Consider the following 23,045-nt stretch of genomic DNA (forward strand, 5'->3'; position numbering starts at 1 on the left):
CTCAGGTCAGGATCCCAGGGCCCAGGGATCGAGCCCCGCATCGGGCTCCTTGCTCCGCGGGGAGCCTGCTTCTCCCTCTCCCACTCCCCCTGCTTGTGTTCCCTCTCTCACTGTGTCTCTCTCTGTCAAATAAATAAAATCTTTAAAAAAATAAAAAATAAAACAGCTGGCTTGTGGGCCACACTTCTTGAGTAATAATCTCTGTAGGACTTACCCTAAAGAGCGTAAGAGGCAAGGCTGCCTGAGTGTAACCTCTCCCTGCCGCCAGCCTACCGTAGAAAGACACAGGAAACACCCAAGTAGCAGGCCAGAGCCATCTCCAAAACACCAGTGCACCACCAAGATGCAAAGATCTCAGATGAATTCTGGACCAAAAGACCCTAATTACATGTGGGAATCTGCATGGCCTGTGGAGCTTCTGAAGTGCATACACGCCTAAATCTTACCACCCAGTATCCTGTGGCGGAGGTAAGTGCTCTTCTACAGACTGACAAATTCAGAAGGAAAAACCATGTATACCTTGGTAATAGTACCTGGCCTACAAGTGGAGAACTTTAGTTAGCCTCTTCATTAATCACCACACCTGCATTCCCACATTCTGAATGGATGACTGAAAGCAACCTCTTCACAAAAATGCATAATCTAATACAGTCTCTGTAAAGACTAGGTGTAAATGGGGCACTTGGGTGGCTCAGTCGTTAAGCGTCTGCCTTCGGCAGAGGTCATGATCCCAGCGTCCTGGGATCGAGTCCCACATCGGGCTCCCTGCTCAGCAGGAAGCCTGCTTCTCCCTCTCCCACTCCCCCTGCTTGTATTCCTGCTCTCGCTATCTCTGTCTCTGTCAAATAAATAAATAAATAAATAAATAAATAAATAAATAAATAAATAAAATCTTAAAAAAAAAAAAAAAAGACTAGGTGTAAATTACTGTATTCATAAGGCATAACTTTAAGAAAAAATAATTTAGATATTCCACACTCTTGATCATGCCAAGCTGGGTGGTGCAGTATGTGGAAACAAAGGCACCTAGCTTTGTAGAGACCTAATTCTTCCACTTCTAAAGCACCTCTTCAAAAACTTACAGGATATGTTTCGGCTACTGCTATGATTTAACCACCTTAAGAGGTAAATGCTAAATATTTATATTACAAACATCCTTATGTTGCAAAAAATCAACGAACACAAAACGGAGCAGACAGCAAAAAAACAAGTAACATCAAAAAATAATTATTCTTTTGAGACACAAATCTATAAAAAGATAGGTTAAATAAGTGACTGCTTATTATTTTTTGATCTACCTCTAAAACAGCCCTCGTACTGATGAGACAGCTTTTACTAAAGCCTCCCTGTTGCTGGAACTGGCACACCGCCTTAGACAGAAACCCAGTGTCATGGAGGCCTGCGGGACTTCAGTGCTGCGCCAGCAGCCAAGGCACTTCCAGGAGCTATGGCAAAATGCAAGGTTCCCTGGGCATGAGGAATAGGGATGAGGTTTTGCCAGAGTTAACTAGGCCATCCAGAATCCTCACACTCAAGAATTACCCTCCTCTGCTCCAAATAAGTGGGTAGGGAGCAGATACACTGAGAGATGATTCAGAAAACAAATGTTCAGGACACTCAGTATACAGTTAATGTCAAAGAGCAGTTTTTTAAAAATCAAGTATTAAAATATGTTTAAAGTGACTTCTCTCTCCCTCCATTATTCCGTTTTCCACATGAAAGCTCACCTCGCCCTCTTGAAGAACTTCGACCTCTAGGAGCCCCCACCACTGTTCCTCCTCCTCCTCGTCCTGTCAATCGCAGGACAGCGGCACTATTTACAGACATGGAAAAGTTTCTCTGCCAAAAAAAAAAGAAGAAAGAAAAGAAAAAAGAAAAAAAAAAGTGGATGAAACAGATAAAACTGTATGGTGCTCTTCCCCATCTCCCATTTCAACTATAAAATGCATGTCATTACTACAAGCAATGGGAAACCGTAACTACACCACATCCTAAGATGATCCAATACCTGATTTTACCTGTAAATCTCAAATTAACATTTCTGATCAACAAACACTGACCACCAGTGCGTTATATTATACTAGGTTCTGTGAGGAAATACTAAATAATCCTCTAAACACTGTATGTATCCAGAAGCAAATGGGGCAAATATGCGTTGTAATAGAGAAAACTTGGTAAAAGAAATCCGGTTTGAAAGGATTCTTTAACTAGTGAAAGGTGGAAACAAGAGATGGTCACAAAAAGTATGAATCAACAGTAGCATAAGGAGGAAAATAATCATTTTTGCCTCATTCTGATCACTAATGTGAATTAGCAACTCCAAGTAGTATTTAACAGAATGACAAGAATCATAAGTAAATAAGGAAGGGCCAAATAAGAATCAACCATCTTAATGGGGAGGAGAAAAGAATGCTTGAAAAAAATAAAAACCCCAATCTCTCAGTCATAAGCCTGAACCTGCACCCACAGCCAATCAGGATAGAATCAAATACAGTAAGATAGGAGTGGGAAACCTTCAAACATGAAGAGGAAGATACAAGAACACAGGAAGCCTGGGAGTGAAAAATGTTTAGTTGACATTTCTGGATAAACGGAAATACATAGGTCTTAGGAAAAGGTAAAGCAAGAAGCAATTTTTAAAATCTTGAAAATGATCTATAAAATATAAATATCCAGGGGTGCCTGGGTGGCACAGTCGGTTAAGCGTCTGTCTTCGGCTCAGGTCATGATCCCAGGGTCCTGGGATAAAGCCGCATGTTGGGCTCCCTGCTCAGCGGGGAGCCTGCTTCTCCCTCTCCTCCCCACTCGCTCTTGATCTCTGTTGCTATCTCTGTCTCTCTCTCTCTCAAACAAATAAATAACCTTTACAATAAATAAATAAATATAAAAATCCTGGCTATTTGAAGGAGAAATCTGCAATAGCATTTTAAACTCAGAGAATGTTGGAATATATGCTTACTTGAATACTTTCTGTATCCTTAGAACCTAACAGATATTTGTGCAAAAATGCAGAGCTGTGGTATAATGAAGAAAATGCAACTTCTGCATGGCTGTAGCTAAGGGCCCTCCTGGCAGAGGGGCAAGAAGTGAGGCCTTATTAGACTTGGATAGAGGGGGGCGCCTGGGTGGCCAGTCGTTAAGCGTCTGCCTTCGGCTCAGGTCATAATCCCAGGGTCCTGGGATCGAGCCCCGCATCAGACTCTCTGCTCAACGCGAGGCCTGCTTCTCCCTTTCCCACTCCCCCTGCTTGTGCTCCCTCTCTCGCTGTGTCTCTCTTTGTGAAATAAATAAAATCTTGAAAAAAAAAAAAAAAAGAGTTGGATGGAGGGGCAACTGGGTGGCTTAGCTGGTTAAGCATCCGATTCTTGATTTCAGCTCAGGTCATGATCTCAGGTTCATAAGCAAGACTATGAAGTCCCAAAATCTAGATTCATATATTCTAACACTGGAAAAACAGAGCTCAGAGCTAAATGCATTATGTATGCCAGGATCCCATGCAGTTGAACACATTACCAAATATGCATAAAACTCAAATGTACCGATCAATAGGGCGCAGGGAAACTTGCATATGCTTTCCTATACCCTCACACAATGCAGCTGAAAGTGCAAACTTCTATCACCTCTGGAAGACGATTTCTCAAAGTATATTTAAATGTCTATACCCTTTGACACAATTCTCTTGTAACACATGTGAAAAATCACAAAAGCAGAAAGATCTTAAACTACAGAACTGTTTGTAAAATCAAAATTGGGAACCACCTGAGTATCAACCAATGGTAGCTAATTTAAAAATCATGGGGCGCTTGGATGGTCAGTCCGTAAGAGCATGCTACTCTTGGTCTTGGAGTCATGAGTTCAAGCCCCACATTGGGCAGAAACCTGACTTAAAAAAAAAAAAAAAAAAGCACATGGCCAGGGCGCCTGGGTGGCTCAGTCGTTAAGCATCTGCCTTTGGCTCAGGTCATGATCCCAGGGTCCTGGGATCGAGCCCCACATCGGGCTCCCTGCTCGGCGGGAAGACTGCTTCTCCCGCTTCCACTCCTCCTGCTTGTGTTCCCTCTCTCGCTGTGTCTCTCTGTCAAATAAATAAATAAAATCTTTAAAAAAAAAAAAAAAGCACATGGCCATCTACATGTGGAATTCTACGGAGCTGTTTAAAAAAATGAGGCAACTCTATTTATTAGGTTGAACCATATGAACTCGCTTACATTCAAACCAATTCTGATCCACAAAAACTGCAATTTCGTATAGTCAACCAAATGTATAAAGATATAAAGCATAGCTGTAATAAGGAGCACAGAAAGGCCAGATTGCCTGAAACTGAATTTTTGTTCCTTTATTCCACTTCTCTGTGCTTATTTTCCTCATCCAGATAAAGTGGATAGGAACAATATTTACATCTACTTCATGGGTCACTGCCAGCACTTAACACATGACATGACAAGTGCTTACAACACTGTCTGACACATTAAAAGCTAAACAAGTATTTGCTATCATCTCAATAGATGTTTAGATGAAAACAGTGAAGTGTAGAACTTTATGCACAGCCATTCATGTCTATGTGTGCTTATAAGAATAAATATGTAAGTAGTTGCACACTTACTAACTACCCCTGGGAGAAACACAAGAAAATGGAAACAGGCTACTCCTAAGGAACAGCAGGTAGGTAGAATTAGGGTGATTCACACAACTGCTTTTCACTATATGTGCTTTTTCAATTTTTTATATATATACATGTATTATCTATTCAAAAATACATACAGTAATTTTCTTTGATGTCAAATAAATAAAATACAACAATCTAAATTAGGTAGCAGCTATGTAAAGAGTCATGGTTCTCAAACTGAGAAATATATTCAAGGGAAATGCCAAACCAAAACAGTGACTAGATGTTTAAGCATTAATTTTGTTTTAAGAAAACTTTTTTCCAGGGCACCTGGCTGGCTCAGTCAGAAGAGCAAATATCTCTTGATCTCAGGGTTGTGAGTTCAAGCCTCACATTGGGTGTACAGATTACCTAAATAAATAAACTTTTAAAAAAATGTATTTTTTTTCTAGCTCTATTTTATACATACATGCAAGCACACATATATATAGAAAGCACAAAATTAGCTTGCATTTCAAAGATAAAATATCTCCTTCAGAAAATTTAATATATGCAACAAGAAGCTATTGTAGGTTATTAGAAATATTCACCGCCCCCATGAGGGTCAGGGGGTGAAAAAATATGCAAAATTCTAGTCTTCAAATATCTAAACAATCCCTAAAGGGGTTGCCTCGTCATCCAAAGGACAAACATCAAAATGTTAATTAATCTTTTGCCAGCTTTAAGCACTGCTCTACGTTAGCATGTTTTTTTTTTAACACTTATTTGAGAGAGAGAGCAGGTACATGCGTGCAAGTGGGGGGAGGGGCAGAAGGAGAGGGAGAGAATCTCACGAGGATTTCCTGCTGAGCATGGAGCCAATCTCACCTCCCATGAGATCATAACCTGACCCAACATCAGTCTGAGGTTTAACCAACTGAACCACCCAGGTGCCCCTATTCCAGCATATTTTATAAACAAAAGATACCAAAAAAGTGTCAGGAAATTCAAAATGATACATTTTAAATGAGTCCAAAAATAGACCCTGATAATCTTCTGTAACTACCATAATCATAGTATCTATCCAGATCTTATTAACACCTTAAAATAAATCTTTCCATTATAAAAGCAGAATGAAGATTTACCCCCTTAGTCATTCCACAACTACTTTTGTTGTGTAGGTATAGTCCAAACCTAACTTGACTTTTTTTTTTCCAAATTGTTAACCAAAGGTTCCCAGCAGCACTTTAATGAATAATCTTTGCTTTTTCAAAAAATTTATTTGGCACTTACTAATACTAATTTCTTAGAAATGTTACCGGATGTTTCTGGATGAATCAATTACTCATTCTGTTGATTAAAATGTCTATCATGTTTTGGTAACGAGAAGCAAGTCCTCCTCCCTACGTGTTAAAAAGCTTTTCTGGCCCATTTAATCTCTAAGAAACCTAGGAAATAATTAAAAGAAAAATTAAAAGAAATTATTAAAAATATACATAAATACCTTAAAAATTGCAAGATAATCACAAAAGATTAAAATTGGTAAACTAAGGCATTGGTGAGAAACATGGCAGGATGTCCACTATCACAACCATTGTTCAACATAGTACGAGAAGTCCTAGCCTCAGCAATCAGACAACAAAAAGAAATAAAATGCATCTCAATCGGCAAAGAAGAAGTGAAACTCTCATTATTTGCAGATGATATGATACTTTATGTGGAAAACCCAAAACACTCCACCCTAAAACTACGAGAACCCATACAGGAATTCAGCAAAGTGGCAGGATATAAAATCAATGTGCAGAAATCAGTTGCATTTCTATACAACAAGACAGAAGAAAGAGAAATTAAGGCGTCGATCCCATTTACAATTACACCCAAAACCATAAGATACCTAGGAATAAATCTAACCAAAGAGGCAAAGAATCTGTACTCAGAAAACTACAGAATACTCATGAAAGAAATTGAGGAAGACACAAACAAATGGAAAAACGTTCCATGCTCATGGATTGGAAGAACAAATACTGTGAAAATGTCTATTCTAACTAGAGCAATCTACACATTTAATGCAATCCCTATCAAAATACCATCAACTTTTTTCACAGAACTTGAACAAATAATCCTAAAATTATGTATGGAACCAGAAAAGACCCCGAATAGCAAAAGGAATATTGAAAAAGAAAACCAAAACTGGTAGCATCACAATTTCGGACTTCAATCTCTACTACAAAGCTGTTATCAAGACAGTACGGGACTGGCACAAAAAAAGACACATAGATCAATGGAACAGAAGAGAGAACGCAGTAAGGACCCTCAAATCTATGGTCAATATCCAACAGAAAAAAAGACGGTCTCTTCAACAAATGGTGTTGAGACAATTGGACAGCCACATGCGGAAGAATGAAACTGGACCACTTCCTTACACCATACACAAAAATAGACTCAAAATGGATGAAAGACCTAAATGTGAGACAGAAATCCATCAAAATCTTAGAGAAGAACACAGCAGCAACCTCTTCGACCTTGACCACAGCAACTTCTTGCTAGACAGGTCTCCAAAGGCAAGGGAAACAAAGGCAAAAATGAACTATTGGGACTTCGTCAAGACAAAAAGCTTTTGCAGAGCAAAGGAAACAGTCGACAAAACCAAAAGACAACCGACAGATGGGAGAAGATATTTGCAAATGACTTATCAGGTAAAGGGCTAGTATCCAAAATCTATAAAGAACTGGGCAAACTCAACACCCAAAGAACAAATAATCCAGTCAAGAAACGGGCAGAGGACATGAACAGACATTTCTGCAAAGACCACATCCAAATGGCCAACAGACACATGAAAAAGTGCTCAACATCACTCGGCATCAGGGAAATCCAAATCAAAAGCTCAGTGAGATACCACCTCACACCAGTCAGGATGGCTAAAATGAACAAGTCAGGAAAACAACAGATGTTGGCGAGGATGCGGAGAAAGGCAAACCCTCCTACACTGTTGGTGGGAATGCAAGCTGGTCCAGCCTCCCTGGAAAACAGTATGTAGGTTCCTCAAAAAACTGAAAGTAGAGCTACCCTATGACCCAGCAATTGCTCTACTGGGTATTTACTTCAAAGATCCAAATGTAGTGATCAGAAGGGGCACCTGCACCCCAACATTTATAGCAGCAAAGTCCACAATAATTAAACTATGGAAAGAGCCTATATGTCCATCAACAGATGAATGGATAAAGAGATGTGGTGTATATATACATACAATGGAATATTATGCAGCCATCAAAAAATTGAAATCTTGCCATTTGCAATGACCTGGATAGAACTAGAGAATATTATGCTAAGCAAAATAAATCAATCAGAGAAAGACAATTATCATATGATCTCACGGATATGAGGAATCTGAGAAACAAGACAGAGGATCATAGGGGAAAGGAGGGAAAAATGAAACAAGATGAAACCAGAGAGGGAGACAAACAAGAGACTCTTAATTTCAGGAAACAGAGGGTTGCTAGAGGGGAGGGGTGTGGGAGGGATGGGTGGCTGGGTGATGGACATTGGGGAGGGTATGTGCTAGGGTGAGCGCTGTGAATTGTGTAAGACTCATGAATCACAGACCTGTACCCCTGACACACAAATAATACATTTTATGTTAATAAAAATAAATAAATAAAAATAAAATAAAAATTTAGAAAACAGGCTAGGATTAGGGTTAGCTCACATAAATCCAAACATAAACTAGAAAAAGACTACTAACCAAAGAAAAATCAACAAAGAACAAAAATTAAATATAAATGCAAACATTTTAAAAACTTTCACTACACTGGGGAAAGAAATAGAAACTAAAACAACATAAGAGGGCGCCTGGGTGGCTCAGTTGGTTAAGCGACTGCCTTCGGCTCAGGTCATGATCCTGGAGTCCCGGGATCGAGTCCCACGTTGGGCTCCCTGCTCAGCAGGGAGTCTGCCTCTCTCTCTGACCCTCCCCCCTCTCATGCTCTCTATCTCATTCTCTCTCTCAAATAAATAAATAAAATATTTTAAAAAAATAAAATAAAATAAAACAACAGAAGAGGGGCGCTTGGGTGGCTCAGCAGTTCAGCCATTAACTGTCTGCCTTCGGCTCAGGTCATGATCCCAGGGTCCTGGGATCGAGCCCCGCATCAGGCTCCCTGCTCGGTGGGAAGCTTACTTCTCCCTCTCCCACTCCCCCTGCTTGTGTTCCCTCTCTCCCTGTTTCTCTGTCAAATAAATAACTAAAATCTTTAAAAAAAAAAAAACAATAGAAGAACATTTTGCCAAATTTGCAGAGAATTTTTTCAATAAAATTATTCAATGTTGGAAGTGCAGAACAAAGTTTATTTATTTTTTTTTAAGATTTTAGTTATTTATTTGACAGAGAGCGAGAGACAGCGAGAGAGGGGACACAAGCAGGGGGAGTGGGAGAGGGAAGCAGACTTCCTGCCGAGCAGGAAGCCCGATGCGGGGCTCGATCCCAGGACCCTGAGATCATGACCTGAGCCAAAGGCAGCGCTTAACGACTGAGCCACCCAGGCGCCCCCAGACCAAAGTTTAATGTACACCATCACCTGTATAAAAGGGGGAAGACTTATTTAATATTTCTTTGGAAAAATATACGATAAACTTCTAACACTTGCTGCCTTTAGGAAAGGGACGCTGGTGGCTGAAGGAAGGGATGGGAAAGCAATTTCCTATTACACACTGTTCTGTGAATTTTTATTTTCAAATCACGTAATTTATTCCTTATTCAAACAATAAGTAAATAAATCTGAAAATAAAATGCTGAATATGGCAAAAGTTAATAGTAAAATGCTACAGTTATGCCATCAGTGAAACAAAAGAGATATCCTCATACAAAACTTCTGGAAAGCAATTTAGTTGTATGGAACAATTTGCTTTATTTCTGGACTTCTATTCCACTGACCTATATGTCTATCCTTATGCTGCAATTTTTTGGTTTTTGTTTGCTTCTTTTTTATATACTGCAGGTTTTTTGTTACTGTTTTGGTTTTTTATTTATTTTTTATTTTTTTTAGTATTCCATGATTCATTGTTTTATATACTTCAGTTTTGATCACTGTAGCTTTGTATGTAGTTCTGCAATCAAGAAGTATGTCTTCCAACTTGGTTCTTTTTCAAAATTGTTTTGACTATTTGAGGTGCCTTGCAATTCCATATGGATTTTAGGACCAGCTTGTCATTTTCTACCCCAAAAGCCCCTGAAGTTTCAATGGGGACTGCACCAACAGATTGATTAGCCATGTTAAGTATTCCAAGGCTGCATGAACACTGATGGCTTCTCAGTTATTTAGATCTTCTTTAATTTCTTTCAAAAGTACTCTGTAGTTTTTATGTAGAAGTCTTACATCTCCTAGGTTAAATTTATTACTATGTAATTTATTATTTTTGATGCTATTGTAAATGAAACTGTTTTCTTGATTCCCTTTGAGGACTGTTATTGCTAGCATACAGAAATACAATTGATTTTGGGGTGCTGATGCTGTATCCTACAACTGTGCTGAATTCATCTACCAGTGCTAATTATTTTTTGTGTGTGGGATTTTATATTTAGGATTTTCTATACATAGGATCATGTCACCTGAAAATAGACATAATTTTACTTCTCTTCCTATTTGGATGCCTTTTATGTCTTTTTCTCGTCTAACTGCTCTGGCTAGAACTTTGAACACAACGTTGGATTATCAGTAGTCAAAGCAGGTAACCTCTTGTCTTGTTCCCAATTTTGGGGGAAAAGCTTTCAGTCTTCCACAACTGAGAATAATCTTAGCTGTGGGCTTTTCATAAATGCCCTTAATCATATTGATGAAGGTCCCTGAGTTCTCAGTTCACTGAGGTCCGTGAGGTCTCAGTTCACTGAGTTTTATCAAGAAAGGTGATAAATTTTGTCAAATACTTTTTCTGTGTCAACTGAGATGCTAAAGTGGTTTTTTCTTCACTCTATTAAGTGGTTTATTACAATGATTTTCTTATGTTGCACAACCCTTGCATTCTGGGGATAAATCCCAGTTGGTCACGGTGTATAATCTTTTTAATTTGCTACTGGATTCAGTCTGTATTACTGTATTTTCACAACTAGAGATACACAAGGGAAACAGACTGCAATAAAACATACTAAACGTTAACAAGTAATTATCTCTACATGGTGAGTTTATGGGTGAGATTCTCTCCTATACATCTTTCTGTATTTCCTACAATAAATACAAGTATTTTTATTTATTTTAAAGATATATTTATTTGCGGTTCGCCTGGGTGGCTCAGATGGTTAAGCGTCTGCCTTCAGCTCAGGTCATAATCCCAGGACCTTGGGATCAAGCCCCACGTCCAGCTCTCTGCTCAGTGGGGAGCCTGCTTCTGCCTGCCGCTCTGCCTGTTTGTGCTCTGTCAGATAAATAAAGTCTTTAAAAAAATTTTATTTGAGAGAGAGAGAGCATAAGTGGGAGGAGCAGAGGGAGAGGGAGAGAGAATCTCAAGCGGACTCCACACTGAGTGTGGAGCCCAATGCAGAGCTCGATCCCAGGACCCTGAGATCATGACAACCTGAACCAAAATAAAGAGCCACTTAAACAACTGCATGACCCAGGTGCCCCTGAGTACCTTTCATTAAAAATAATAATAAGATTTTATTGATGTTAAGGAAAATATAGAGAAATTGTAAAATCAACATGAAAGTCAATCAATCCAGTAAAACAATGGACAAAGGACATAAGGAAATCAAAAACCATAATGGCAATAAGGATATGAAAAGGTGCTCAAGCTGCCAGTGACTAGTGAAATACAAAAAAACAACTATCGCCACCACTGTTTTGGTCAAACTGTAAAAACCAAGAGCTGGAGGGTTGCATAAAAATAAGACCTCTGAGAGTGGCTGGTAAGAGCGCAAAATGGCTTAAGTCACTATAGAAACAAATGTAGCAATACCCACATTACATTACCCATATCTGTGCGTTTAAAAAAACACAAAGAACCAGGTGCCTGGGTGACTCAGTTGATTGAGCCTCTATCTCTTGGTTTTAGCTCAGGTTGTGATCTCAGCATCCTGGGATCAAGCCCCATGTCGGGCTCAGTGTGGGGTCTGCTCAAAATTCTCTCTCCCTCTCCTTCTACCCCTCCCCACACTTGCACATTCTCGCTCTAAAATAAATAAAATCTTGGGGCGCCTGGGTGGCTCAGTCGTTAAGCATCTGCCTTCGGCTCAGGTCATGATCCCAGGGTCCTGGGATCGAGTCCCACATCAGGCTCCTTGCTCAGCAGGGAACCTGCTTCTCCCTCGGCCTGCCGCTCCCCCTGCATGTGCACGCACATGCTTTCTCTCTCATTCTCTCTGACAAATAAATAAATCTTTAAAAAAAATAAAATAAAAAATAAAAATCATTATTGAAAGAAAAAAGCAAGCTACAGAATAAAAACTACAGTATGCCATCTTCAATATAATATTCATAACCCTATAAGGGCACATGGATGGCTCAGCAAGTGACTCTCCATCTCAGGGTTGTAGATTCAAGCCTCATGTTGTGTGTAGAGTTACTTAAAAATAAAATCTTTAGGGGCGCCTGGGTGGCTCAGTTGTTAGGCGTCTGCCTTCAGCTCAGGTTATGATCCCAGGGTCCTGGGATCGAGCCCCACATTGGGCTCCCTGCTCGGTGGGAAGCCTGCTTCTCCCCCTTCAGCTCCCCCTGCTTGTGTTCCCTCTCTATGTTTCTGTCAAATAAATTCTTTAAAAAATAAAAAAATAATAAAATAAAATCTTTAGGGGCACGTGCCTGGCTCAGCCAGTAGAGCATGTGACTCTTGATCCCAGGGTTGTAGGCTCGAGTCCCACACCAGATATAAAGATGACTCAAAAAAATGAAATCTTTAAAAAATAACAATGATAAAATAAAATCTTTTAAAAAATTGATAACCCTATAAAATGAAACTTTTAAGGCATATGGATACACAAACATGTAATGAAAATATTAAACATGAATGAGAAAAATAATACAATTCAAAGTAATCTCTGGGAAGGAAAGAAGGGAAGGGTACACCTACAATATGAGAAATCTTATTTCTTAAAACAAAAAAACTCATAAATACGTAGTAATTTTAAGATTTATATGTCTCAATTATAAATATACTGGGATTGGTAATAACATTCTCTATACCTGTCTATTTGAAAGACTTCACAGTAAAAATATTTTTAAGAAAATTTAAACCAAAACATTGCCATACGTCAAATCTATTTGAAAAGGAAATTGGCAAATTATGAAAAGGGACTTTTCAGCCATCACTGGAGGCAGCGCCCTCTCTTTCTTGTATGCTTTTTATACCAATAAATACCTCTGGCAATGAAAATATCTGCTGATGATCCTAGATGATACTGAGTTTCATGAATAAAGACACAACTGGCCTGGTTCAGAAGAAATCATAAACAAAACAAAAACTGTTTATGACACTATGGCGATGAAAATCACAAGAGATTAATATCACACCTTTCTTAGACCTTAACATAGTTGTAATAGAGATCTTCTAATAAGCGTCTCTTTCTTAATAGAGTGACTTCCTCATGCAAAATATGGCAAGAGGGTTTTCACAAAAAGTAGTGATGAAATGTTCTAGAATTAGACAGTTGTGACGGTTATACAACTCATGGTTATACAACCCACCAAACTGTATACTTTAAAAGAGTGAATTTTATGACATGAATTATGTCTCAAGAAAACCGTTTTAAAAAACAACGAGCAATGATGATTCTTCATTTAAAATGGCATTCCACGGGCGCCTAGTGGCTCAGTCGGTTGAGCATCTAACTCTTGGTAACAGCTCAGATCATGATCTCACAGTCACAGGATGGAGCCCCACGCCAAGCTCCATGCTCAGCACAGAGTCTGCTTGGGATTCTCTCCCTCTCCTTCTGCCCCTCCCCACTCTCATGCACGTACACTCTCTCTAAAATAAATAAATAAGTAAATCTTTAAAAAAATAAATGAATCAAAAAAGTGGCATTCCAACATTCCAACAAAGTTCTTATTTTTCCATCTTACTACAATTACCATAAGTTCCTTGAAATCAGAAACTCCTATTTATCTTTGGAAAGAGCACACCATAAATAAAGACAACACAAAATCTACCTCCCAGCTGAAAATCTAACTTTCTCACAATATGATAAACAAAAATTGGTGACAGAAGAGCACATTTTTAAACATATTTTGAGCTGAAGATCTGTATTTTTTTTCCCTTAGTGGTAGAATGCATTGGTAAGCACGACCAAATGAGATTTATTCCTGGGCTGCGAGGGTAGTTCAATATCCGCAAATCAGTGTGATAAACTACATTACTAAAAGAAAGGACAAGAACCATATGATCATCTCAATAAATGCAGAAAAAGCATTTGACAAAGTACAGCATCCTTTCTTGATGAAAACAGTGTAGGGATAGAGGGAACATAACTCAGTATCATAAAAGCCACATATGAAAAGCCCACAGCAAGTATCATTCTCAATGAGGAAAAACTGAGAGCTTTTCCTCTAAGGTCAGGAACATGGCAGGGATGTCCACTATCGCCACTGCTGTTCAACATAGTATAGAAGTGGGGCGCCTGGGTGGCTCAGTCGTTGAGCATCTGCCTTCAGCTCAGGTCATGATCTCACGGTCCTGGGATTGAGCCCCACATCGGGCTCCCTGCTCGGCCGGAAGCCTGCTTCTCCCTCTCCCCCTCCCCCGCTTGTGTTCCCTCTCTAGCTGTCTCTCTCTCTGCCAAATAAATAAATAAAATCTTAAAAAAAAAAAAAATAGTATAGAAGTCCTAGCCTCAACAATCAAGACAACAAAAAGAAATAAAAGGCATCTGAATCGGCAAAGAAGTCATCAAACTCTCACTCTTCGCAGATGACATGAAACTCTTAGGTGGAAAACTCGGAAACTCCACCCCAAAATTGCTAGAGCTCGTACAGGAGTTCTGCAAAGTGGCAGGATATAAAATCAATGTGCAGAAATCAGCTGCATTTCTATACAACAACAAGACAGAAGAAAGAGAAATTAAGGGGTCGATCTCATTTACAATTGCACCAAAAACCGTAAGATACTTAGGAGTAAACCTAACCAAAGAGGTAAAGGATTTGTACTCAGAAAACTACAGAATACTCATGAAAGAAATTGAGGAAGACACAAATGGAAAAACGTTCCATGCTCATGGATTGGAAGACAAATATTGTGAAAATGTCTATGCTACCTAAAATAATCTACACATTTAATGCAATCCCTATCAAAATACCATCAACTTTTTTCACAGAACTTGAACAAATAATCCTAAAATTATGTATGGAACCAGAAAAGACCCCGAATAGCAAAAGGAATACTGAAAAAGAAAACCAAAACTGGTAGCATCACAATTTCGGACTTCAATCTCTACTACAAAGCTGTAATCATCAAGACAGTACGGTACTGGCACAAAAAAAGACACATAGATCAATGGAACAGAATAGAGAACCCAGAAATGGACCCTCAAATCTATGGTCAACTAATCTTCAACAAAGCAGGAAAAGCATATCCAACAGAAAAAAGACGGTCTCTTCAACAAATGGTGTTGAGACAATTGGACAGCCACATGCGGAAGAATGAAACTGGACCACTTCCTTACACCATACACAAAAATAGACTCAAAATGGATGAAAGACCTAAATGTGAGACAGGAATCCATCAAAATCTTAGAGGAGAACACAGCAGCAACCTCTTTGACCTTGACCACAGCAACTTCTTGCTAGACAGGTCTCCAAAGGCAAGGGAAACAAAGGCAAAAATGAACTATTGGGACTTCGTCAAGACAAAAAGCTTTTGCAGAGCAAAGGGAACAGTCGACAAAACCAAAAGACAACCGACAGATGGGAGAAGATATTTGCAAATGACTTATCAGGTAAAGGGCTAGTATCCAAAATCTATAAAGAACTGGGCAAACTCAACACCCAAAGAACAAATAATCCAGTCAAGAAACGGGCAGAGGACATGAACAGACATTTCTGCAAAGACCACATCCAAATGGCCAACAGACACATGAAAAAGTGCTCAACATCACTCGGCATCAGGGAAATCCAAATCAAAACCTCTGTGAGATACCACCTTACACCAGTCAGGATGGCTAAAATGAACAAGTCAGGAAAACGACAGATGTTGGCAGGGATGCAGAAAAAGGGGAACCCTCCTTCACTGTTGGTGGGAATGCAAGCTGGTCCAGCCTCCCTGGAAAACAGTATGGAGGTTCCTCAAAAAACTGAAAATAGAGCTACCCTATGACCCAGCAATTGCACTACTGGGTATTTACTTCAAAGATCCAAATGTAGTGATCAGAAGGGGCACCTGCACCCCAACGTTTATAGCAGCAAAGTCCACAATAGACAAAGTATGGAAAGAGCCCAGACGTCCATCAATAGATGGATGAAGAAGGTGTGGTATATGTATGTGTATATATATATATATATACACACACATACACAATGGAATACTACTCAGCCATCAAAAAAAAAAAAAAAATCTTGCATTTGCAACGACGTGGATGGGGAACTAGAGTGTATTGTGCTAACCAAAATAAGTTAATCAGAGAAAGACAATTATCATATGATCTCACTCATATGTGGAATTTAAGAAACAAAACAGGATCATAGGGGACGAGAGGGAAAAATAAAACAAGACCAAATCAGAGAGGGAAACAAACCATGAGACTCTTTATCACAGGAACCAAACTGAGGGTTGCTTGGGGGTGGGGGGGGATGGAGTAACTGGGTGATGGATATTAAGGAGGGCACATGATGTAAGGAGCACTCGGTATTATATACGACTAATGAATCACTGAACTCTACCTCTGAAACTAGTAATACATCATATGTTAATTCAATTTAAATTAAAAAAAAAAATGGGGGCGCCTGGGTGTCTTAGTTGGTTAAGCAACTGCCTTTGGCTCAGGTCATGATCCCAGGGTTCTGGGATCAAGCCCACATTGGGCTCCCTGCTGAACAGGGAGCCTGCTTCTCCCTCTCCCTCTGCCTGCCGCTCCCCCACTGCTTGTGCTCTCTTTCTCTGTCAAATAAATAAAATCTTAAAAAAAAAAAAAAATGCATGGTGAGAATTCAGGTTACCAATTACTTCTGAAAAACCAATTTTTCTAAAAAGGCCCTACCTCCCAAAAATACCTATCTACTCAAATAAATTATAAGGGATGGTTCCCATTGTCCTTAAAGAACCTAGACACATTTCCTTACCTTTATATAATACTCAAAAAGCTTCAGAACTAAAGCAGATTCTCATCAACTCAAGACAGGCACCCACACTTTCAAGTAAACAGAAAGAAGAAAGCAGACCTGTGGGGATGGAGGGCCTTAGGGCCTAAGTAGTAACTTCCTATTTTCATGACTTGGTGGAAAGGAACAAGGGTTTGACCAAGGCTCAAAGATAGGCACAAACCTGTTCTTCTTCTGTAAAGGGTACAAGAGCCAACGGAGGCAGGGGCTCCTCCTGTAGGATAGGCAGAAATTCTTTATCCAGTAGGTCTGAAGGTATCTGTATGACCAAATACATGACCATGAAATTAATGCTATCCCTCCAATTACAAAAATTATAAACCAAGAAAAAACACTCTTTAGTCTATATCTTGGTGATTATTATAAACATGGAGTAAAGCTTATTCAACCACAATTACCTTTAGTAGTACTTACATACTCTGAGAGGGTCAAATATTAAAAACCCCAGGCACCTTCCTCTTCCTCCCATCAGACCACCACTTTCAGATTTGATATACAGCACTAACTCTGGTATTCCAGAGTACAGAGTGGAAGATTAAATCCTCACGTTTAACTAAAGGCACAAGGTACTAAAGAGAGTTTCATAAACAATTTTATCTGTCCTTAGCAACTATCATTAAAATTTGAGATCCCCAATCCATTAATAAAAGTAAAAACAAGGTATATTTTAAAAATACAAAATACCTCTCACTAGTCAGACAGTAAGTGTACTTTACACTGTTTGGGTTTTGATCATTTATAAATGACACAAATATGATATATTTTAAGATATTCTCAACTAAAAATTGTATATATTTAATAAAAAAAGGGAATGAAGAAGAGAAAGCTCCTCTTCTAACTTCTAACTGAAGAGTAAAAGGTGCAACAAAGAGTCTTCCATTCTCAGCCATCAAATTGGGATAGAAATAGACATGAAGGAGGCATTAAGAGGAAATTAAAGTAGTAAGTGCTGAATGTTCTCCTGTTTCCATAAAGCTTTCTACTCCTGTAACAAAATCTTAGGTCTTCTCTAAAAAATACGGAGCTCCTTACACTTAGAAGATGCTCTGTCAATGACTGCAGGTTTCAAAGCAGGAAAAAAGACAAAAACCATGGGTACTTCACCTATCAATACATCATTGTACATACCCTGAAATCACACTCATAATTCTCAACTATTTACTTTTCTCTTACCTTGTTATCTTTAAGGAAAAGTGCTAACATTTCTTCTCGACCATAACGATAGTCTGCTAATTTATACTTCGGCAAAGCTGGAGAAAGAGGAGGGGACGTGACACTCCCACCACTGGACAGAGCTCGGAGCCTAGAATAGGAGAGACATAAAATATAAAATTGAAGTGTCAAATATTCTGGCACTAAGAACTTTTATTTTTATACACTATGAAAGTGTTCATTTTAGTTCTTTAAAGGAACAGAAAGAAATCCCATTTTCTCAAGGTATCCAAGATTTTAGCTTTAACATAACCAGAGCAGTTCATTGAAAAATAACTAGACGACCATGTGACAACTCCTTACGTAAAAGGTTATCATGGCATGTCCCTGAGAAGTCTGGGGGTAAAGAGGTGACACTTTTTCAAAATCATAAAAGGATTAAACATGATTAAAACAAAGGTGAAATATCACCTGATACCTATTAGATTAATAAGAATTAATAAATCTGACAATACCAATTAATAAATCTGGAATACCAGTTGTTGGTAAGGATGTAAAACAATGGAAACTTTCAAGTAGTATCTGTGGGATTACAATGGAACCACCACTTCAAAGAATGATCTGCTAACATTTAACAGAACCTCAATATTTGTTAAATAAGAAAGTATGCTTATATAAAAGAAAAAGGGAAACATAGAAGCTTATAAAAAAGATATACATGTAAACCTGCAAATAAATTTATACTGTTTAAGAACACATATAAAATGTAGGGGTGCCTGGGTGGCTCAGTTGGTTAAGCAACTGCCTTCGGCTCAGGTCATGATCCTGGAGTCCTGGGATCAAGTCCCGCATCAGGCTCCCTGCTCAGCAGGGAGTCTGCTTCTCCCTCTGACCCTCCTCCCTCTCATGCTGTCTCTCATTCTCTCTCTCTCTCAAATAAATAAAATCTTTAAAAAAAAAAAAAAAGAACACATATAAAATGTAGCAAAAGTATAAAAACAAACATGAACAGACAAAAACAAAATTCAAGAGAAGGTTCTATCTGCAAAGGGAAGGAGATTGTATAAAGGCTGTTTTAATTATACCTGCAATGACTTATTTTCTCAACCATGCTGTATAAAAATGTTTGTTACAATTTTATACTTTTATATGCCTATAGTATTTCATGGTTCATTTTTACTGAAAGCAATTAATGATCAGTATATTGAATTTGAAAATGCAGTGAAGAGTTAAAATACAAGAAAAAAAATTTTAAGCCATATTTACTTCTAGGAAAAAATAAAAATATACTCCAAGAGGAATGGAACTGGGGAAGGAGGAACATTTATAAGATTCTTTCATTTAGAGAAAAAAAAAAGTTGGGTGAACCTCAGCAAAAAATGGCAAAAATAAGATCCCACTGAAGCTGTGTCAAACAGCAAGTAGCAAAACTACTATCAGCAGTAGCTCATTATCTGAGGACTGCTTGAAGTTCTATAAAGTAATTAAGTATCAAGGGTAAAGGGGACCAAGGTACTTCAGTAGCTTAGCCTAAAGGAAAATTCAAAAGAAGCATTAAAATATATTCCCCAAATTGCTAAGCTTTATTCACATAAGCAAAAAAGAGAATGATCTAATAAAAAAGCTCAGTTCATGAGCTTTTAAGAATTAATAAATCTGACAATACCAATTAATAAATCTGGAATACCAGTTGTTGGTAAGGATGTAAAACAATGGAAACTTTCAAGCAGTATCTGTGGGATTACAATGGAACCACCACTTCAAAGAATGATCTTTGGGGAATGATCTTTAAAAAAATATGAAGGAAAGCAGAACATTTCTTGCATGTTATTCAAAAGTTATACATGCATAAATATAAAAATGTGTTTACATGTACAATATAATACCAAAAATAAAGGAGGGGGATGTATTAATAAACTCAAGACTGTTACGGTATTTTTTCAATGTTTCTATCTTCTCTTTCTACTTACTTTAACATTTTATTTATGGACAATTTTGAACATATATAAGAGTACCAAGAATTACATAACAAACTCCCACATACCATACTCACCCAGACCCCAAATCAACCCTGCTCCTTCTACCACTCCATCTAACCCTCCTCTGATACTATTTTGAAGGAAATCATATGCTTTCAAAGATTTTTTGAAGGAAACTGTTTTCACAATTTTTGCGGGAAATTTTTGAAGGGAAGTTTTTCATCAGTAAATACTTCAGGATGTTCTCTCCAAAAGAATTTTTTCTAGTCTGGACTTTGCTGATTTTCATCTCTGTGATATAGCTTAACACGTTTCTCTGTTCTCTGCATTTCATGTACATTGGTGACAGGATGTAAAGACCTGATCAGCTTTGAAAAGACGTCTTCCATGTAGTGGTGTGTTATGCCATCAGGAAGCACATACTGCCTGGTTGGTTTTTTGAGTCTAGCAGTCCTTAATGACCAATACCAATGCGTAGGTCCCTAAGTTCATTCACTAAGGTTACAAAGTGACTTTATTCTATCATTCCTTCTTTACTAGCTCGAGTATTTCTACAAGGAGAAACTTCTCTCTTACACTATTTGGTATTGTTACCCAATAGTATGGTTCATATAGGAAAGGGAAAAAAAAGGTCTTGATTTTTTTTTTTTTTTTTTAATGTTATGTTAGTCACCATACAATACATCATTGGTTTTTTATGTGATCTTGATTCTTTTAGTTTTCAAATTAGGGACTTGATTCACTAGCATCTTCCAATGGTAACAAATTTTTTTTTTAAGATTTTATTTATTTGACAGAGACACAGTGAGAGAGGGAACACAAGCAGGGGGAGTGGGAGAGGGAGCAGCAGGCCTCCTGCTGAGCAGGGAGCCCGATGCGGGGCTCGATCCCAGGACCCTGGGATCATGACCTGAGCCGAAGGCAGATGCTTAATGACTGAGCCACCCAGGCGCCCCAACAAATTATTTTTAATTAAGGTATTTCACCATAATTATTATTAACAATATTCAAATCCTCACCTTTTAAGTAGGCTGCACACCTAATGAGGGGCTTGAATTCACAACCCTGAGATCAAGAGTCACATGTTCCACTGACTGAGCCAGCCAGGTACCCCTCAAATTGTCTCTTTGACCAGTGGGAGACTCTTCAGGTTGGCTCCTAAATCCTTCTGACACAACCCTAGCAGTCTTTAACAGCTTTTTTTCTATCTGGTATGTCAATATGTTCCAGGCATAGCTTGTATTATTTCTTGCCTCAGACCTAGAATCAACCATTTCTCCAGGGAGCCTGATTCTCTTTAATGCATATTAAAAGCACAATCAGGGTGCTAGGAGTGCTTATTGCTATTAGGCTGGTCTTTTGTTTTCTTTCCAATTATTCTTAGACTTAGAGGTCATTTAGTCCAACTCCTGTAAGACAGGTTGGAACAACCAGGTAAGAAAACAATATACACATGAAAAAGTAATCCAGCCACTGCTGAAGGACCTTCCAGGAAACTGCTTTCCATCAAATTCATGTAAAGTTGGGCATTTTCCTGAAAAAGTAGAATACCCACTTAGAACTGAGGCTGGGAATTTTACACATGAATTACCTCATTTCATTTAATTTCAGCTTCACAACAACCCTAATAACAGACGAGGGTTAAACAACTTGCCCACACTCACAGCCAGCAAAACAAAGACTCAAACCTAGGTTTTCATGACTAAAAAGATCAAAACCCAAAATTTTATTTAAAATAGGCAAGGTTTGGGATTCCTGAGTGGCTCAGTTGGTGAAGCGTCTGCCTTCGGCTCAGGTCATGATCCCAGGGTCCTGGGATTGAGTCCCAAGTCGGGCTCCTTGCTCAGTGGGGAGCCTGCTTCTCCCTCTGCCTGTGCTCGCTCTCAAATAAATAGTAAATAAATAAATAAATAAAATAAGCAAGGTTTAGTTTCCCAAACATTAATCTTTTAATTTTTTTTTTTTAAGTTTCATTTTATTTGTTTGAGAGAGAGAGAGAGAGCACAAGAGGGAGTAGGGTCAGAGGGAGAAGCAGATTCCCCACTGAGCGGGGAGCCGGACGTGTGACTTGATCCAGGGACTCCGGGATCATGACCCAAGCCAAAGGCAGTTGCTTAACCAACTGAGCCATCCAGGCACCCCTTGCCAAACATTAATCTTAAAATATGTATTTTATTAGAAATTATTTTAGGGGTGCCTGAGTGGCTCAACAGATTGAGTGTCCAACTCTTGATTTCAGCTCAGGTCATGATCTCAGGGTCATGCAACAGAGCCCCACATTGGGCTCCATGCTCAGCAGAGTGTCTGCTTAAAGTTCTTGTTCTCCCTCTCCCTTTGCCCCCTCCACTCACGCACTCTCTAAAATAAATTTTTTTTAAAAAAAAGAAACTATGTTAAAGTATCTTTCTTATACTAAACCAATATGCTTGTCAATAGTTCCTACCACTAGAGGGCACATCTAGATTGCTCTTCCAAGTGAAAATCATTCCAATACTGGCAAATAGTCACAATGTCTCTTTAGAGACTTTCCTTCTCCTGGCTCAACATTACTAATTTCTTTATCTGCTCCTCACAAGGTTTCAAATCCACTCACCACTCTGGTTCCCTTCCAATGGACCCTACTCCCACTGCCCAAGGACTGAATGTCCAATGTTGAGGACTGAGTATTTCTTATAAGCACCAGATCTATTAAGAATAACATAACTAGAGGGGCGCCTGGGTGGCTCAGTTGGTTAGGCGACTGCCTTCGGCTCAGGTCATGATCCTGGAGTCCTGGGATCGAGTCCTGCATCGGGCTCCCTGCTCGGCAGGGAGTCTGCTTCTCCCTCTGACCCTCCTCCCTCTCATGCTGTCTCTCATTCTGTCTCAAATAGATAAATAAAATCTGAAAGAAAGAAAGAAAGAAAGAGAGAAAGAAAGAAAGAAAGAGAGAAAGAAAGAAAGAAAGAAAGAAAGAAAGAAAGAAAGAAAGAAAGAAAGAAAGAAAGAAAGAAAGAAAAAGAAAGAAAGAAAGAAAGAAAGAAAGAAAGAAAGAAA

General features: G+C 38.8%; 1 protein-coding gene across 6 annotated transcripts in view; it reads right to left on the reverse strand.

Moving 5' to 3' along the window:
* Window positions 1-23,045, reverse strand: part of GIGYF2 (GRB10 interacting GYF protein 2) — a 149,978-nt gene that overhangs the window by 92,196 nt on the left and 34,737 nt on the right. For all 6 annotated transcript variants that reach the window (XM_035006842.1, XM_035006841.1, XM_035006840.1 and 3 more), the window contains exons 4-6: window positions 18,052-18,181; window positions 17,042-17,137; window positions 1,728-1,839 (exon numbers count right to left, since the gene is read on the reverse strand). In XM_035006842.1, the coding sequence (XP_034862733.1) occupies window positions 1,728-1,839; window positions 17,042-17,137; window positions 18,052-18,181 (338 nt within the window). The remainder of the gene's footprint in view (window positions 1-1,727; window positions 1,840-17,041; window positions 17,138-18,051; window positions 18,182-23,045) is intronic.

This window comes from Mirounga leonina, unplaced genomic scaffold (genome assembly GCF_011800145.1).
Source record: "Mirounga leonina isolate KUSES-001 unplaced genomic scaffold, KU_Mleo_1.0 Mir_151, whole genome shotgun sequence".
NCBI lineage: Eukaryota > Metazoa > Chordata > Mammalia > Carnivora > Phocidae > Mirounga > Mirounga leonina.